Here is a 17,500-nt window from a genome sequence, read left to right as displayed (position 1 = left end):
AACGTTTGGCAAACGTACTTAGGTGCCTGATTATAATTATGTAATTCATGCTAGCATGGATACTCCGCTTGAACTTTATTTTTCTGAAAGACAGCGCAGACTTCGCTGCCGACGAGAGCAGCGAGCACGGCAAAATGGCCACTTCTAACGTTTCACATAACCCTATCGACGATGAGGATGAGCTTGATTTTTCTGACATCGAAGCCAAGTGCGAACTTTCTTGCACTTCCAATTTAACTTCTACTCATTTTCTCCCGCTTAGATATTCTGTGGACTTTGACGATGGCTTCGACAGTGTAATCGTCGTCGACGGAGTGCCTGTCATCGACAAATCTAAGCTCGACAAGTTACTAGCAAAGATCTCGAAGGAGTTCTCCAGAAGGGGGGCTGTGATTAAGCCAGACGACATTTTTGTACCATGGGACGACAATGCAGGAAAAACCAAAGGGTACGCTCGCCCTAGCCCTTCTGCTAGACTTTTGGGACCTAAAGTAGCGTAGCTTCATCTTTGTGGACCTTGGAAACCCAGACGCAGCTGCCTTTGCTGCCAGCGCTATGAATGGACACCCTTTCGACACCAAGCATACTTTCCGCATCAATCGATTTACCGACATTGAGCGCTATGCAAGCATGGACGAGACATACGTTGAACCCAAAGTGGAGGAATACCGTCCAAAAGTTTGTCCTCCCTACCGCAATCAAGACGTTGGGCTCACCTTCGCTAAAGGAACATCTCCGAGCATGGCTCGCTGATTCTCAGGGACGTGATCAGTATGTGACTTACCGAGGCGATGATGTAGAAATCCATTGGCACGGGAAGCCTTCGCAGTGTGAAGTGGCATATGCGAAAAAGGTATGTGGCCGTTCCACTCGTCATTGCATCCACTAATTCTCTTGACAGAATTGGACAGAGCTCTACGCTTCATGGTCACCCCTTGGTACATACTTCGCTACGCTTTTCCGTCAGGGTGTCCGGCTGTGGGGTGGGCCATCATGGGAACCCCAACATCGTTTTGCGCATCCTCTTGTCAAGTTGATTGACTTTTCTCCATGCGAAAATTACATCGTCACTTGGTCACATGATCCCATTACAGTCCCTAATAACCTCCCTCAAGGCCCCGAATTCTTTTCTCCCGAGGATGAGGGCAATAACATTGCCGTTTGGGATATCAAGTCCGGCCGTCTCCTTCGCACGTTTCCCACCACGGCTTACGAGACTGAGGATCCAGTGATGAAAAAACAAATGCAATGGCCTGCATTAAAGTGGAGTTCCGATGACAAGTTCGTTGCTCGTGTAACACCAGGACAGCATATCAGTGTCTACGAGTTGCCGAGCATGGGTCTTCACGACAAAAAAAGTTTGAAGATCGAGGGGGTTGTCGACTTTGAATGGTGCCCTCACGGAGATAAGGACAAGGAAGACGCGGAGAAGGCCGTGACAGCTGGGAAAGGTGCCAAGAAAAAGGAGAACATGCTTGCTTACTGGACGCCTGAAGTCGCTAATCAACCTGCGCGAGTGACCCTCATTAATTTCCCGAGTCGCACTGTTCTACGGCAAAAGAACTTGTTCCATGTCACAGAGGCAGGTGTTGTCCGTCTTTGCTTCGGTCGGTTCCTCATTGAAGATCGATGTTACAGTGCAAGCTTCATTGGCAAAACCAGGGTGACTTCCTTTGTGTCAAGGTTGATCGCCACACCAAGACCAAGAAATCTATTTTCTGTAATCTTGAAATTTTCCGAGTTCGTGAGAAGGACTTTCCCGTTGAAGTTGTCGAGTTGAAAGGTACAGAGACCCCTGATGTTACTGGATCATTCACTTACATGTCATACAGACACGGTGACAGACTTTTCTTGGGAGCCTAAAGGGGAGCGATTTGCTATTGTGTCAAGCAATGATCCAAATCTCGGTAACCCTGGGCCCGGAATCACAATCAAAACCGACATCGGTTTCTACCAGTTGGATCGTGCTAAGAATGACTTCAAGCTGCTGCGTATGTGCTGTCAACATCGGTTAGGCTTTGTCCTTTAACCTTTTTTTTGTTTATAAACAGGAACTCTCACAGCAAGGACTAGTAATACGATACGTTGGTCTCCTCGAGGCAGACATGTAGTTCTTGCGACAGTTGGTTCATCGACCAAGTCCGAACTCGAGTTTTGGGATCTGGATTTTAGCACCGAGGAACGCCGAGAAGGCCAAAACGTAAAAGAAGAATGGGGTAGCGGCATTCAGCAGCTCGGTTCTGCCGATCATTATGGTGTAACTGATGTGGAATGGGATCCAAGTGGGAGGTACTTGGCCACTAGTGCAAGCGCATGGAGGCACACGGTCTGTCGCGGCTAGTTTCTAATGTGCTGCTGTGCTCATTGCTTTCGTGCCAAACAGCTCGAAAACGGCTACGCTATTTGGGACTTCCGAGGACAAGAATTAGAAAAGCACATCTTTGACCGCTTCAAGCAATTCATCTGGCGGCCGCGGCCGCGGAGCCTCCTTACAAAGGAGCAACAGCGGCAAATTCGCAAGAATTTGCGGGAGTACAGCCGCGCGTTCGACGAGGAAGATGCTGCGGAGGAGAGCAATGTCAGCGCGGAGCTTATCGCTCATCGTAAGCGTCTTCTTGACGAATGGAATGCATGGCGCGCACGTTGCAAGCGGGACATCGCAGAAGAAAAACGGAGTCGAGGACAAAAACTCAATGGCGAGCAACACGAAGAGGAAAAGGAAGAGATTGAGGAGTGGATTGATGAAGTTATTGAGCAAATCGAGGAGGAGGTCGTGGAGTGATTGTTCCGTTCTCGGCGTTGTATTTAGTCGCATGCATACATGTTACTTTCCCATGTCATAGTAAGTTATCTTCGTCCATGGGGTTGTCCAGCAACAGTGGAGGCGGTGTTCCGTCGAGGTTTCTGTGTTACCACTCAACTGGGTTGTTCTCGGAATCCCCCAGTGACTGATACAGTATCTAATCTAACATTCAATTCCTCCTCGAGTTGACGGTGACGCTAAGCACCTGTTTGATACCGGGCAAAAACGCTTAGTATTAATATCATAACCCTTGCTTCTCCCGTTCTCTTCAGTATCTGCTTGACGACACTCAACTAGTACTGCTACTCGTTTTTCAAGCATGGTACCTATTGGACCGTCCCCCGTGTCGCAGGCAGCCTCTTCCTCGTCTTCGACACTATGGGCAACAGGTAAGCTTGATCTGCGACTATGAAGTACTTAGTCTCAACGAAATCATCTGCAGCCTCAAAGGAGTGGGTGATCCCAGCTAAACCCAAACCAGGGCGAAAGCCCAAGAAGGAGACCTCTGCAGGCCCTCCAGCCCCGCAAGATGACGAGGCAAGGATTTCCTTATTCCACTGCGCCTCATAGTGTTAACATCAATTGCAGGACTCGGAGTCCGCAGGTAGGCGTGTTCAAAACAGGTGAGGAGATAAGTAGTCTTCTGTAGTACCGTCTACTTATTCCTGTCTCAGAGCCGCCCAACGCGCATTTCGCGAGCGCAAGCAGTCCCAGCTTGCTGAGCTACAAGCTCGTCTTCATTCTTACGAACAGGGAGAGATAGAGCGTAATGTCGCACTCCAAAATATCGCGAAGAAAATGAAGGATGAGAACGAGGAACTCCGAAAGGAGAACCAGATGTTGAAAGACAAAATCGCTCATCTCGAGTGGGAAGCAGAGTCGAATGAAGTAGACAGAAAGAGGAACAGGGAGAATGTCGCGGTCGTATCACCTAGCATGTCCCCCGAGCGATCTATTCGCAACAGCAACAAGCGCGCGAAGATGGATGCTGAGGCAACGGATTCACCGCAGGGCCTTCATTTTGCCTCCTATAGCCCTCCATCTTCTTCAATGGCTTCCTCGCCTGATGACGGAACCACCCCCAGCTTCTCCCCAGCAGGCCACGAAAGCCACTCGCGACTTTTTCACACACCCCCGCCATCTCTCACACACATGCTCAACTATCCCTCATCAGAGCCTGCTCCAGCTCTGGATATACAAGATCCGACGGATTCTTTCCGATGTGTATTGTGTAGTCCAGACGTTCCTTGCGTTTGCAGGGAAATGGCTATGCAGCAAGCCGCCACTGACACCGATTTAAGCCACATATCACTCAAACCAGAACATGATCATCCTGCAATGATGTCTCCTATGGACCAATCCGCGCAGCTTGGGGCATCTTCATCTTCGCAAATGAACATTCTCGAGAACCTTCCAGCATACCAAGCGCCTGTCCCAATACGTCGACGAACAGGTCAGAGCGCAAACCCAGTCTTCTCTGTGACTCCGATTTCGGTCCCATCGTCATCCGCCAAATGCTCAGGTGACCCTTCTAATTGCATGGCATGTGCAGACGACGCTTTCGGCAAGGCGTTCTGCCAGGCAATTGGGCACTCCGTCAATTCGACATCACCATGCATCGACTGCCCCGTAAGAACGAACCAATCAGACAAGATTGTCGTTGGTGGTTGCTGTGGTGACATCACGAAGTGTGGGTCTTGTGGCATAGCGCCCATCATTTCGTCCACGAATCTTCCTCGCACTGAAACGGCGATACCGACCGACGATGCTTGGCGCCAGCTCAAGTCCCATCCAAATGTCGCATTCGCAGATCTTTCACTATTGGCCGAAGTGGTTGCTCGCAGATCTAAATGCACAGGCTCACGGGTGGTAATATCACCGGCGCCAGGATCCATTACGCCAGAACGTAGCACATCCATGGCAGGACCTTCTCATCAGGGTGGATCCATGACTCTAGATCATCTATCTGTGCTGTTGACGGATCCACATGAGCGCTACCATCAACAGCAAAAACAGCGGTCCTCGCCACCACGGCTTGTTCCGCAGGAGGTGTTGATTGAATGCGGACGTCGAAGAATGCGGGAAGTGAATGCAGATGGTGTCAGAGAAGCGCTCCGACTACTAGATTCTAAGTTTGCACATGCTCGATAAGTCATCTCAGCCTTACGGATATTCTGTATGTAGTATGTATTAATCGCCTCGTGTTATGAACATCCATGGGTTCTTCCTATTACTCTTTATGTGGAGATCCATCGTGTCTACCAACCCCACCGGAAAGTGGGTGAGACCCAGTCCACTGCTCAAATCGCATCCACTCCGTTTTGATTGCCCTCATCTTCCAGTGCAGCAGCCGCTGCTGACGCTTGGACAACTTGCGTCTCCCAAGCTCCGGATTCGAGATATAGGAGCGAAACGCGACGGCTAGCGTGCGGAGAGGTGCATGTTCTAGCTCGGGAGGAAATGGATGAACTTGAGCCCACAGTTCGCGCAGCACTCGTCTTGCCACCGAATATGCCCCCACAGCAAAATATGCGTGGGCAACTGCGTCAATGGAGGGCACATCAGGAACAATACCAGCACGAATCATTGCACGGAAAGCCCGCATAGCTTCCTCCGGCCTTCCTTGGCGACCAAAGCCGTTGACGAGAATGGTGTACATTATCGCATTTGGCTGGATGCCAGCCTCAAGTGCATCTCGGAGTACTTGTTTAGCGCCTCGAATATCGCCCATCTTCGCGTAACCGTCCATAAGCGTCGAGTAATGGTGGATGGTTGGGTGAAGCCCTCGATCCAACATGTTTCGGAAAACAGTCTGAGAAGTCTCCATGTCAGACCTAGTGACTGCTTCATGCTTGAGCCGTAGTGCAATGACCGCACGATCGCTTTGAATGGCCTGCCGGGAAACAGATTGCAGGATCGGTCTGAACCAGGAGTTCAACCGCAAACGACGAGGAAGTTTGAGACCGGCTGTGGGGTGACAGTGTTCAGTGGTGTCCAGAATACGCCCCCCCGGGAACTTGGGGTTGTGCTTTCGCTTCTTAGAGAACTTGGCAGCGGTCGCGTCCCATCCACATCCGTGAACCATGGATTTCTCGCGACGAAGAATACTCCGTAGGATGATGTGGATGTGTCGGATGGTGGGTCGAAGCGAAGGCGATGAAAATGAACGAAGCACGCGTATCAAATGACGTGGATTGGTTCCTTGGGCTCGCTCGAGGAAATTCATAAGAATTTCCACCGTGTAACTATCAGGATTAATCCCGACAGCACGCATCGTGCGCAAGATATCTCGCATCGCTCTGAGACCCATGACGTCAAGCAATCCACTCATTAGTGCATTGAATATATGCGCCGTCAAGGGGACACCATGGACATCAAGCGGGAATACTGTCAGTGGCTGCACCTGCATCCAGCGGCAGAAGACCCCAGCAGCAGCAGGAGATCGCGCGTTCAGCAGCACGGCGACGATGCTAATGGCTTCCCGACTATGACCTGCAGCTAGATATCCTCGTATAAGCGCTGCTAGAATAGAGGGATTTGGATGGACACCGGCCCGTTTCATGTGGTCCAGAAGTTTGAGCATGCGCGAAAGCTTGCCTTCTCTTGCCATATAGCGCAAGAGAATGGAGAAAGTAGCTGCATTGGGCTTTACAGCAGGAGCGTCTATGGGGGTGCGCGTTGACAACGGGTCGGAGGTGTGCTCGCCAACGAGCTCGGTGGTAGACCCCGTAGCTCGACCGTGTCCACCGGGAAGATCGAATGATAGCATAAAACGTGTCGCGGCTTCTTCGTCTCCTGAGTCTAAAAGCTGTTGCACAATGCTGTTGAGAACGATGGTAGATAGTCGCCCATCTAAAATGGACAAAGCCTCGAAGGCACGGATGTGAACTTGTGTATCTACTCCCAGAGAACGATAAGCGGAAACAATAACCGCATGAGTAGAAGGATCCACAGGGAACCCAGCGACGGCCATCTTCTCCATGTACTGCTTTGCAGAATTCAAATTTCTGTTGCGGAGGTGACCTGAAATAAGGATATGAAACGTTCTCCTGGTAGGCTGCAGCTCCTCGTTTGTGAACTCCTCGAACGCGTGGTCGAGTTGATCGTAACGTTGGCTCTCTACGAAAGCACGCATCTTCCAATTGAGGAGTCGGACCGATGCACGGCCACAATGATGCCTGGCGGCTGTAACTAGGGGTGGTATCAAACTCCAATGACTCCTGCCTGCCAGATGATAGGCAACGCCTTCGTAGTGATTGGGTTTTAAGTGACAGCCAAAGTGGTGTGCAATGTTCAGAACTTGTAATGCTCGTTGTGGGAGTGAAGTCATGACCGCGTCCTGGGTAAGACGATTGACACTTTTCCTGTCTGTAAAATATCGAGAGTGGATAGGAACGTCTTTGATCCTTTTTACAGCTTCGCAATCCATGACGTCTCTCGCCTGTCCGAGACACGTGTCGATGGCAGCTACCACTTCCTGTGGATAACTGTCCAGAGTTTCTGTGACGGGAGATTTCTTGGCCTTCATAGAAGACCGCGTGTTCGGGCTGGGACAATAAGATGACGCAATATGAGGGTGGGCGGGCTGAAAATTTCGTTCTGCACTGGTCTGGAGGTTGGGTGCATGTGCCTGGGAGTGGGTCACTGCCCGAACTGAACATGCTGTATTGCGAAAATTGGAATGGATTGGTGTTCCGAGAGGAAAGTGACGCCGGATGCAGATCCGGACGGCTTGCTTGAGATGCTGCCTGTGAATGGGGCTGGCTCCCCCTAGCATCGACAGCCAGGATCGGGGAGGCTGTGAAGCTCGACCACCGTGGCTGGTGGTAAATGAGTTGGAGACTAGTAATGAGTAAATGTAAGTAACATGAATGAAAAAAATGATCTTACAGAAATTCCAGAGTCGATGATGTGGACTCTCGAGCCTGCAACAAGCCCACTGCAAGGGCTACCCACTCGTACTGGAAGCCAAAGCAAAAAGGTTGTTCAGTCGGAAAATCCCGATATATCCGCCAAACAGAGTGACATGTGTCCAATGTCGCCACAACGCAAAACGATAAGACTGTCTATCTTCTCAACTTGAAGGTGATCCGTGTATTGAGTCGCAAGTGGAATAACACTATCAGAAAACATTCTTAACTCGGAAGAGTCACTGGGGATGTCACGACAGAGGGTCGCCGGCTTACCGACTTGAAGGTATTAATATCAGGTTTCATTGAAGGCGGAAGACAAGTCACTCCGATGCCTGCCCGATGGAGGCGGGCCCCCTTCCTTGAAGCACTCAACGCTGCGTTTCACGACGACGCTGGGATAATTTAATTTGACCTTCGAAAGTGCGTCTGGTGAATCAACTCCGTCTCAGCGGCGATCCGTTGCCGGACCTGTGGAAAATGGTCAATACTCATGCCACCCGCGATCATAGGAATAGTGGCTGATTCAGTCTACTCGTGCTCTTTTCCACACAGGTCACAAAGACTTAACAGCACACAGCAAGAAAGAAGGTGACCCGAGCCGAGACCATACGTTGGTGCCTGCTTTGTGAGTCAACTTGCACCGCCAGGGCGCTTGATCATTTTTAAAGTTCCTGACCGGCCTCACTGAGCCCTTCCCCACCGAACCTGACCGATAACATTGCCAAAATCAGGGGGGGGCGATCACGAACATTTGACGTCTGAAGGTTTCCGTTAAGTGGCTCAAAGTTTCAACCAATACTCGGTACCGAATTGTGTGACATATCGAGAACTACCCAAGTGATTCTCTTGTCGGTTATTCTGATCTACAACGGGGAGGTTTGATATAATTCAGGGAGACATTGAATAGGGAAGTCTTCACAAAAAGATGGATTAATTCCTACTTGGCGCGGGATAGCCATGCCGTCGGACTGAACATAGTTCATATCCCACTTCAACGCAGCAAGACCGTCTGAGTTCAAGGTCTAAATTTCTATTTCGACGCCAACCTGTTGGGCATGAGGCCTGAGGCACCAATAGAATATTATACCAATCAAATATTGCCACCTGTTACATAATTTGGACGAACGAGTGGCAGGCTCCGTTCGTCTTCGTTCCAGCTACTTTGTCATTTATGTTCAACGTTCAACCCCAGAGTGTTTCGCGTTCGCTACCGCCGACAACGTTTCGTTCAATCCGGTTACCTCTTCAGTCCCCTCAGTGGAACCTAACCCGTAACGAGTTCACTCCGGCATGTAATATTTCACAGGATGATGGAACAAGAACTAGTTGCTACGATGGCAAGAATACAACATCAGTGATTGGAGCAAAGGTGATGTAATTGATCAAGCCACGGTTTAGTTCGGGCTGTAACACAAGCGGTGCAATCGAGTGAGTTTTTGCCCTCTTGGCCCATTTCCGCCATTTTCATTCGGATAGACGCGCTTCATTTTCCAAAGATAATGTGTCACGTGATCGTCCAACTTCCGTCCCTAGCGGAACGCTCTTTGCCATATCGCACCTGTATCGCACACTCCGAATCCGATGCGCGATGGATTGTTACAGTTTCACATCAGAGACGTTGACACTCCGAGCTACTACGAGATTCAGGCCATCTGCGCCTAAAACTAGCAATTTCATACCCTTTCATGCCCTGAGGTCATCAATTTACTCCCGTGGTCTGACGCGGCGATCTTTGTCGTCCGTGGCGTTTCTCAGGTCTGATCCCAAGTCCACGACTTGGTTTCCGCTTGTATCCTTTTTTGGCGCCAGGTTATACGTTCAACTCGTACTGCGGTGCCTCGATCGTTTCAATGTCTGACCTATCGCCGTGACTTGTGGCTATCCATACTCCCGCAAAACGCCTAACAACGCCTTACCATCACCCGTATTCGTAAACAATTCCGTCCCGGGATGCTCTGACTCGAGGACCAGGTCTTGGTACAGCATGTATATAAAAGCCTGTCCGGCTAAACCTGCTGTGGTCACCTCACCACCCCTCCCTAATGTCTACTTACCAATCTCACCTTACCGTCCTACAACATACTGCTTCTTCCTACCCAGATGCACCGGTCTTTAGAGTGCCCAGATCAGATCCATCAAGTGGTCAGGTACATGATTGGTTGTCAATATCTTACAGCCAGTTCCTGGACGACGTCGAATTCACTGCTCGCTATTGGCAGCAGGTGCTCCAGTCTGACGGCGTACCAGAATATTCTGTCGTAGGTCTATGGTATGTCTGTCGAACGCGTCCCTTGCTCTAAGTTCTTGACGTCATCAATGCAGGCTATCGGGAATGACTTACCAGGATGTTCTCCATATTTATGGCCTTTCGCGAGCTGGATATGTCCCTCAGCTCTTTAGCATTCGTTTGCCAAATCCTGAAGTTGTACTTGAACTGCTCGCGAAGGCAGGCGCGAAAGCGCTGATATTTGATTCGCAATTCCAGTCCTTGACTGCATCATTCCCCCTTCCCGTCCATCTGGCGATCGAAAAACGAGACATGGCATCTTTCAAATATGACCTTCCTCCCATACGATATACTTCCAACCCTGACAAAGCAGTTTTTGTTTTCCACACAAGTGGCTCTACCTCGGGCAGCCCCAAGCTCGTCCCTTGTAATTCCGGCTGGCTCGACGCGATCGTGGCGAAGGCTAAAGTGACCAGCGCTCCTCGAAATCTGCGCCGACAAGACGTTTCTGTTTGGATGTATGTCCATCACCCTGGTATTGACCTTCGCTCCCTAACTCTTTTCCAGGGGCAGCATGTGTCATATTGCTCAAACTTTCAGTGAGCCCCTACATCAATTATTCATCACGTGTTCCTAACGTGGTTCTAGTGCTTATCGGCACTTTACAGCACGGGTCTTGCGTCATTCAGCCAACCAAAATTGCGTTTACTTCAGAAGAGCTTATTGATATGATCCACCGCTGCCAGCTCAATCGCCTTAACCAATTTTCCACTTTCCTCTCCATTCACCTTCGCAATTCGCGGCAAAACCGGAAACTTCTTGGGTATCTTCAAAGTCTTGATGAAATTCTATTCAGCGGATTGCCATTACCTCGGGAGGAAGAGGACTGGGCATACAAAAATGGATTGAACATGAAAGTAGGGTTTATCTCATGAGGAATTGTTCGTTCTTATCTGAACCTCGCTCTGGATTAGAACCTCTTTGGCAGCACTGAATGTGGTGCAATGCTCCTTTCCGTGGGTGGCAAAGGCCGCGATGCACCACTTCTTCGTCCTATATCGGGAACATCTTATGGCTTCCTACCCATTGATACCGACATTCAGTCCGAGTCAGGGCACAAGACATCAGCTGGGATGTTGGAACTTGTCATTCTTTCCGGCTCTGGCGACTGCCCGGACGCATCTTTGCGCGGCAGCGACGGCCACTTCCACACCGGAGATTTGTTCCAACAGGTGATTCCCGGGTCATATGCATTCCGCGGTCGCAACGACGACTGGATCAAGAGCGAAAATAGCTTGCGGTGCGATACAAAGTACGTTAGTTGCTGCGTGATTCGAAGCAATCAATTTACGAGATGTGCAGAGCTATCGAAGATAATATTCGAGCTACCTGCGGTGACCTCATTGAAGAATGCATTGTCGTGGGAACCGGGCGGCCATCGCCCGCACTTTTTGTCGAGCCTGCTCCCAACGTTGACCATGAAAAGCTCAAGCGGGATATCATCCGCAAGACTCGCCAATTCCACGCCCGGCGCTACCTCCACGAGCAGATCACAAACCCGAATTTGATTATTGTAGTCCCTTCAAAGTCGCTCCCGCGCACTGCGACTAAAGGTAACATTCGGCGCAAGGCCATTGAGGATGTATACCAAGCCGAACTCGACAAGATCTACGCTTCTCTGCAGTAAAGCAGTCCACTATAACCTATCCTCGTTGAAATAATCGTCTTGGACCTAATTTATCCCACTCGCTTCCTTTATTAACACTCTGTAGATGACTACATGGATCTAAATCCCAATTAATAACTCACACTGTAGCAGTACAACTTCCATTAATTACTACGTTCCGCACACAAGTGTAATGTATCTGGTCGAACTACATACATACATTAAAGTGTTTCAATAATACCCTATTATGTGAACCAACAACCAAAGAAGCGACGAAGGGCATCACAAGTACCTGATATGAACGTTTTCAAGTGTTATGCAAAGAGTCAAACGGCGTATCTCTCGGCTTCCCGCAGTCCTCACAAGACCTGTAATTTCCCCCTTTTGTACTGTACTTCCGCGATACTGTACTTCCTGTTGGACTGCATCACGCAGGGAAATCTCTGGGGCAAAAGGAGGTATTGACACCGGGGATAAGGTAATGTGGTGCGTAAGGGAAAGCGGCATGGGCGTTGGCGGAAGATCACCTGTCATCGAAGTGGGCGGAGCACTGGGGTCATAGTTTTCAGAGTATACAGGGAATGAGTGTAAATGTTGCTTGTAAAACGTCACCGGCCCACTGGATTGCGAGGCGAGATTCAGACCCCAATTGGTTAAAACGATGAAAGGGGCATGAGAAAGGCGAAGTCGACCAAGCGCCGTAAGCACAAGCTGGAGTGGGTTAAGCAATGCAGGGTCTGGTTCTTCTTGAGCTATTTGAGGCATGTTGCGCATCTGCTCCGCGATAAAACGGTCGGCCCAATAAAATGCGCTCACTGAATCCACGGCAAGAAGGCCTATTTCGTGTTCTGGTATGCAGGCTCTGTGATAAAATGGGAGATATAGGAGACTTGTGGCGAGTTGGAGGAGCGATGTTGGCCGAAAAACATGCAAACGTTGCAGCGATTCCTCAGCTAGACGGCGTGCTATCTCCATGTTGTGATGGAGAGTAAGCGATAAGCGGTTCAACAGCAGCTGATGAAGCCTTGCGACATCAAATGTTGCATCTGTGTCATAGACGACCGCAACCATTCCATTCCCCCCAAAGTTCATGGACACTTGCTTTGACGGAGCAATGCAGAGTAGTACGAAATGATACAAGAGATGGGTTTTCCCTGATGAAGCAGGACCCTGAACTTCTATGACATCCCCGCGGCTGAGGGACGAAAGTAGCGGTTCAAGCGCGCAACTTTCAGTTGAGATGTGATTTCCGGAAGGCAGGGCTGGTGATGTTCCGTCAGCCAGAATATTAAATGTGGCGATGTGCTAGATCTCACCGCATACCCTTAAGGAGGAAAGTAACTGACCGTGATTGAGCCAACTTTCCCTTGACAACGGCGAGAGTGAACTTACATTTTGTAGGGACTCTCGAGGAATCTGGTTCAGCAAGGAAGCCATCCAGATCAAGACAAAACAAATGTGTCCTGGAGTGAAATGTCAATCTGAACCTTTTCTTCGTGGAACCCTGATAAGACGGACTTACTGAAAACTGCGGTGGCTAACGAGGAAGAGTGAATGGCGAGACCTGTGGCACTGGCTACTGTGGTTATCACTCAGCAGTGGGCCCTAGTGTTCTTACTCACCTACCCGTTCTGGACAAAACACAGAATTTCGCATGCATTGGCAAGTATAGTAACCAAGTGTATACGTACAGCAATTCTTACAGCTGGCCTGCAAGCCAGGTTCATGTACCAATAGTTTTCTAGGCCGCTCAGATACCAGCGTTACGCCACTCCACGCCGAAACTTGTTCGCTTGAACTTATCATGAATAACACCCCAACTTCTCGGGCCACTCCGCCAGGTTTCAGACGCTCATCTAGTGTCGCCACGTCGCTTCCCTCCGCGAAGAGCGTTTCTACAGCCCGTCCAGCGCTGGCTTCTGTCCGTGCCCCAAATTCACAGGGTACAGCTGTATCACGGCGCTCTTCTTTGAAAGCAGCGCCAGCAATGAGAGCAGATCCAGAGTTTCGTGAGTCGCTGACCGTTTCTCTGAAGCATGAGACCGAAAAGAAGGAACAGGTGTGCTAATAGTAATATTTCCGAGAGATGGGACATCACTGACCGCCACATCAGTTGCTTGTCCAAGTCCAAATCAAGGACCAGATGATTGCCAATCTGACAGCTGAGAACGACAATGTCATGTCTGTCCTGAATTTGGCGGAATCGCGCTTGAATGATCTGTACGCTGATCAGGCGCGCATGGAAGAAGAGATGGCAGCCCGTATCGAAGTCGCTGAAAAGTTGCGGACACAAGTCAGGGAGCTTGAGCGGGAGAAGCGAGATTTGCAAAGACGATATAACGAGCAGGTCCGCTTTTGTCTCTTCTTACACTTCATACACGCATGGATTATTCGTAGACGTCAACATTCGAGGCAGAGCGCCAGGCGTTCTATGACAATGAACAGCACCTCAGATCACGTATTCAATCTCTTACGCAAGCCCGCAAAGTCGCTGAACCCCCCCGATCTGCTGATGCAACATTTACTACGGATTCTTCTCGCCTCGATCGCCTTTACGCCGATGCTGAGCTAGAGACGGAGATATCAGATGTCGATGTCCCTAGAAATCACGAGGAACAGCACTGTTCTACTAGGCAGGACCTCAACGACCCAGAAAGCGAACCAGCTGAAATGACCGCTCTCAAACTTGAACTCTCGACACTATCAACATCTTATACATCGTTGCAAAGTACTCTTATACTTTTGCAAGCGCAGCTCGTGGATTTGAAGAGAGTCAATAACCAATTACAAGAGGACAACGAGAGCTACATGATCTTGCTACGGGAGAAGACGTTAAGCGGCCAATTTGATCTCCTGAAGCAAGTCGGTGGCGCCCCAAACACGACGGATGGCGGCTATGATGATGATGAGGTGGTGGCAGACGACAGCGCTGACGTAGGCAGTCTTAGGAGTACAAGCAGGAGCGTGTTGGACAGGGTTGAGGAAGAGATGACAGAGGATGATGATTTAGAGCAACGTCGCGGAGCTGATTCGCCGTCTTCACACCGCCACGGACGTCATGGACGCAGGAATGACTCGGCATCACATTCTCCCAGTCGAGCACCGCGCGGAGAGTCTCTCGCTGACCTCCCTATCACCGGTCCAGGACTTGACTTGGCTGCCGAGCTTGGCCGTGCTGAGAATAAGGACATTCTCTCCGGGGATTCTATCGACAGCGATCGATCCCTCCTTAGTAAAGGAAGACGAAAGAGGGAATCTACGGACACCAGAAAGGTCTCCTCTGATACCCCAGACTCAAATTCAGACTTGGAAGCCCTACGATCAGAGGTCAAGACTCTCAAAGATGCCAACAAGGCACTTTCTTTATATGCGTCCAAGATTATAGACAGAATCATCGCAGAAGAAGGTTTCGAGCATGTCCTCTCAGTGGACTATGATAAGTCTCCGACCACGCATTCTAACTCCAATAAGTCTCCTACTTCGGCTGTGACAACCACTGCCAGTGCACCAGCGAAGGCATCCAAATCTCGACCACAATCAGCCTTTTTCTATCGAGCAACTTCAGATTCCGCCGCCACCCCCCGCTTCCGAGAAGACGCCATCGTCACCACCTCCCATTTCCGATACATCTGCCGCGAAGAAATCTCAACGACGCTCTATGTCTTTCGACTGGAAAAACTTTTCTATGTTCGGCGGCGCAGAGAAGAAACCCGAACCAGCCAATCTGCGACCTCTAACGCTGAAGCCGAGTTCCACACCCATGACTAGCGCACGTAAACTGGAGACCTACGAAGACGAGGAGGACCGTCGGGAAAGGGAGCGGCTCCACGCAACCATGAAACTCATGGGCATTGAGCAACCTGCTCCTTCCCCGTTGGTGCCTGGTCAGGCAGTGCCTATGCAAAAGAGCTATTCAATCCCCGAGAGCCCTCAGACTGCTACCGCCAGTCGCTTTTCGATTTTCAGGTCACGATCCACTACTGGTCATTCCGACACCTCGTCTATTAATTCTGGGCCTTCGGTACACAGTAGTCATCAATCAACGTATGAACTTGGCCTTGCGGGTAATGGGCCGTCTGAACTCACACAAGAGGCCCTGGAGCAAGCGGAGGCAGAGAACTCACTGGCAGCATTGGATGCTCATGAGCAGATACTCGGCGAGGAGATTGCAAAAGGTAGATCGGGAGGCTTTACCGAGCTATCTCCGAGGAGCCTGGGAGAGGAGTGGAGAAGTCGCAGAAGCAGAAGCAGAAGGAGCGGAGGCGGGAGCGGGAGTACGGTTTGGAGTGCTGGGATGAGCCGCACAGGGGATGAACCAGATACCTGAGATAGGGCTTACTTGCCCTGAGTAGATTCTGCTGCAGGACTTTCACAGTGTGGATACACTTTGTGCATATACCTTATTTACATACCATGATATACCAATTGTACCGTGTTGTTGTATGGCGAATGGACCACCACCTGTAGATCTCGCTCTACATGAAGTCCAGTATAATATTCAGAAGAATTTGCACCGAAGCTTTGAGCTTTTTATACGCGGGCAGGAGACTCAAGTCCCGGTGCGTACGTATCATGCATGGATCATTTGAGTTTAAAGGGATCAATATTTTCGACTCTTCGTCACTTGAGATTGGGGTGGGTTCGAATCGTTGTGACATTCAACTTAGAAGAATTCGTCAGTACTCACTGGCAGCATAATGCAAAAATACGATATATATTCCAGAATCTGACCTTCTCCTATTCTTCGGCCTAGACACCCAACACAAAACAAATGTAAGAAATTGATACATAAGCTTTACAATTTGCTTGATTATCGCCCTGCCGTCTTCAAAAAGATTTGAGTGGAGAAGATTTTCGCAGAAGTTATCATTTGGTCTCGTATATGCGCATACTCTAACAGGGGATGAAATACACCACGACGGTTCGATTAACCAAAGGGGACTGCTAATCGACCCAAACTTCAAAGCTCATGACATCGTGACGCAAGTCGCGCGCACTTGCGCACACTGCCGGGCATCGCACTCTTATGAGATATAACTTAGTAAAAGGACCTTCAATTGGGTGGATCGTGAGGTCATGTCCGCGGTGCAAATAATAAGATACTTGCCTCATGTTCTGAGTTACAATTGCGATAGGGTACCAATGAGAGGAATAACCAATAGGGGTCGGACCCCAAGATGGGGATTTCGTAAAGACGGGCGAGATAGCAATGCAAGCAACACGAACTCGTATTGCACAAAAGTGCGCCGTCGAGTATTATCCTAGCAAGTGATAGAGGCCAGATAATTGGTTCCTGCGGGAAAATAGGCTGGCTCATGGAGGGGTTCTGTACGAGACATAGTTTCAAACAATTGATCTCGCTTGATCACTTACCCCGACCTCAGCGGTATGACTTTTGCACCGGAGCTTAACAAATGAGGGATCTCGCTAAAAAAAAACTACCCGGCTGTTATGCCTCCCAGAGATGTGCTATGTTCGGCGAAAGGGTTCTAAGACAGGGCCGAAGCAATGCACTCCGAATATACAGGAAGGTGCATAAGCAGTCTCCGGGATTATGCTGGGCCGGGGTAACGTCGATGATATGCATGAAGTCGAGCATCGATTGTTCTAACGGTAACGGAATGTCGTGGAGATGTAGCGGAGGTTGCGTATTTGAGCATAAATTTGGCGAGATGACGGAAACAGAAGCAAGATATATACCATGCCATTGGCAGCGGAGAAAGAGGGAAACGTTTCATGATGCCAACGTCAACTGTATCTTCTTGCAGGATGGGTCTAGCATCATAAATAAATCAGTGACCGGAACTAAGTCAAATTCTGCAAGGTTGCATGTTTTCCGTACTGCAACATCCAGGGATGACATAGCAGCTCGGAATAAGGGGCGAGTCACT

The 17,500-nt window shown here is 49.8% G+C and overlaps 6 protein-coding genes across 6 annotated transcripts; 4 read left to right on the top strand and 2 right to left on the bottom strand.

The window, feature by feature from the left end:
* The first annotated feature begins 93 nt into the window (after positions 1 to 93).
* EDB91DRAFT_1277485 (translation initiation factor eIF-3b) lies at positions 94 to 3,013 on the top strand. Its single transcript, XM_041324678.1, has 9 exons — positions 94 to 208; positions 263 to 448; positions 501 to 678; positions 728 to 853; positions 902 to 1,582; positions 1,639 to 1,783; positions 1,833 to 1,991; positions 2,052 to 2,326; positions 2,384 to 3,013. The coding sequence occupies exons 1-9, from the start codon at positions 135 to 137 to the stop codon at positions 2,780 to 2,782; spliced, it is 2,223 nt and encodes a 740-aa protein (XP_041183885.1). The 5' UTR covers positions 94 to 134; the 3' UTR covers positions 2,783 to 3,013.
* Positions 2,953 to 4,994, top strand: EDB91DRAFT_277655 (uncharacterized protein). The gene is made up of 4 exons (XM_041326686.1): positions 2,953 to 3,192; positions 3,246 to 3,340; positions 3,392 to 3,426; positions 3,478 to 4,994. The coding sequence occupies exons 1-4, from the start codon at positions 3,123 to 3,125 to the stop codon at positions 4,952 to 4,954; spliced, it is 1,677 nt and encodes a 558-aa protein (XP_041183884.1). The 5' UTR covers positions 2,953 to 3,122; the 3' UTR covers positions 4,955 to 4,994.
* A 109-nt stretch (positions 4,995 to 5,103) lies between these two features.
* On the bottom strand, positions 5,104 to 8,255 carry EDB91DRAFT_1332904 (uncharacterized protein; the record flags this gene model as incomplete). Its single annotated transcript, XM_041325410.1, has 4 exons — positions 7,990 to 8,255; positions 7,694 to 7,764; positions 5,284 to 7,623; positions 5,104 to 5,224 (listed from the first exon to the last, which is right to left on the bottom strand). Exons 1-4 carry the CDS (start codon positions 8,017 to 8,019, stop codon positions 5,104 to 5,106), a joined length of 2,562 nt encoding a protein of 853 aa, XP_041183883.1. The 5' UTR covers positions 8,020 to 8,255.
* Positions 8,256 to 9,450: 1,195 nt separating this feature from the next.
* On the top strand, positions 9,451 to 11,761 carry EDB91DRAFT_277575 (uncharacterized protein). The gene is made up of 6 exons (XM_041326685.1): positions 9,451 to 9,985; positions 10,039 to 10,461; positions 10,511 to 10,542; positions 10,592 to 10,860; positions 10,918 to 11,255; positions 11,306 to 11,761. Exons 1-6 carry the CDS (start codon positions 9,759 to 9,761, stop codon positions 11,628 to 11,630), a joined length of 1,614 nt encoding a protein of 537 aa, XP_041183882.1. The 5' UTR covers positions 9,451 to 9,758; the 3' UTR covers positions 11,631 to 11,761.
* EDB91DRAFT_277533 (uncharacterized protein) lies at positions 11,702 to 13,252 on the bottom strand. The gene is made up of 4 exons (XM_041326684.1): positions 13,232 to 13,252; positions 13,002 to 13,185; positions 12,926 to 12,950; positions 11,702 to 12,871 (listed from the first exon to the last, which is right to left on the bottom strand). The coding sequence occupies exons 2-4, from the start codon at positions 13,044 to 13,046 to the stop codon at positions 11,892 to 11,894; spliced, it is 1,050 nt and encodes a 349-aa protein (XP_041183881.1). The 5' UTR covers positions 13,047 to 13,185; positions 13,232 to 13,252; the 3' UTR covers positions 11,702 to 11,891.
* On the top strand, positions 13,144 to 16,127 carry EDB91DRAFT_1097622 (uncharacterized protein). Its single transcript, XM_041317068.1, has 5 exons — positions 13,144 to 13,185; positions 13,232 to 13,668; positions 13,723 to 13,956; positions 14,007 to 15,212; positions 15,250 to 16,127. Exons 2-5 carry the CDS (start codon positions 13,414 to 13,416, stop codon positions 15,934 to 15,936), a joined length of 2,382 nt encoding a protein of 793 aa, XP_041183880.1. The 5' UTR covers positions 13,144 to 13,185; positions 13,232 to 13,413; the 3' UTR covers positions 15,937 to 16,127.
* The last annotated feature ends 1,373 nt before the right edge of the window (positions 16,128 to 17,500 follow it).

The sequence above is a fragment of the Suillus paluster genome (assembly GCF_016628075.1).
Source record: "Suillus paluster strain FC165 chromosome Unknown EDB91scaffold_2, whole genome shotgun sequence".
NCBI classification, from domain to species: domain Eukaryota; kingdom Fungi; phylum Basidiomycota; class Agaricomycetes; order Boletales; family Suillaceae; genus Suillus; species Suillus paluster.
The sequence above is the reverse complement of the archived record's forward strand: the minus strand, read 5'-3'. Positions and strand labels throughout refer to the sequence as shown.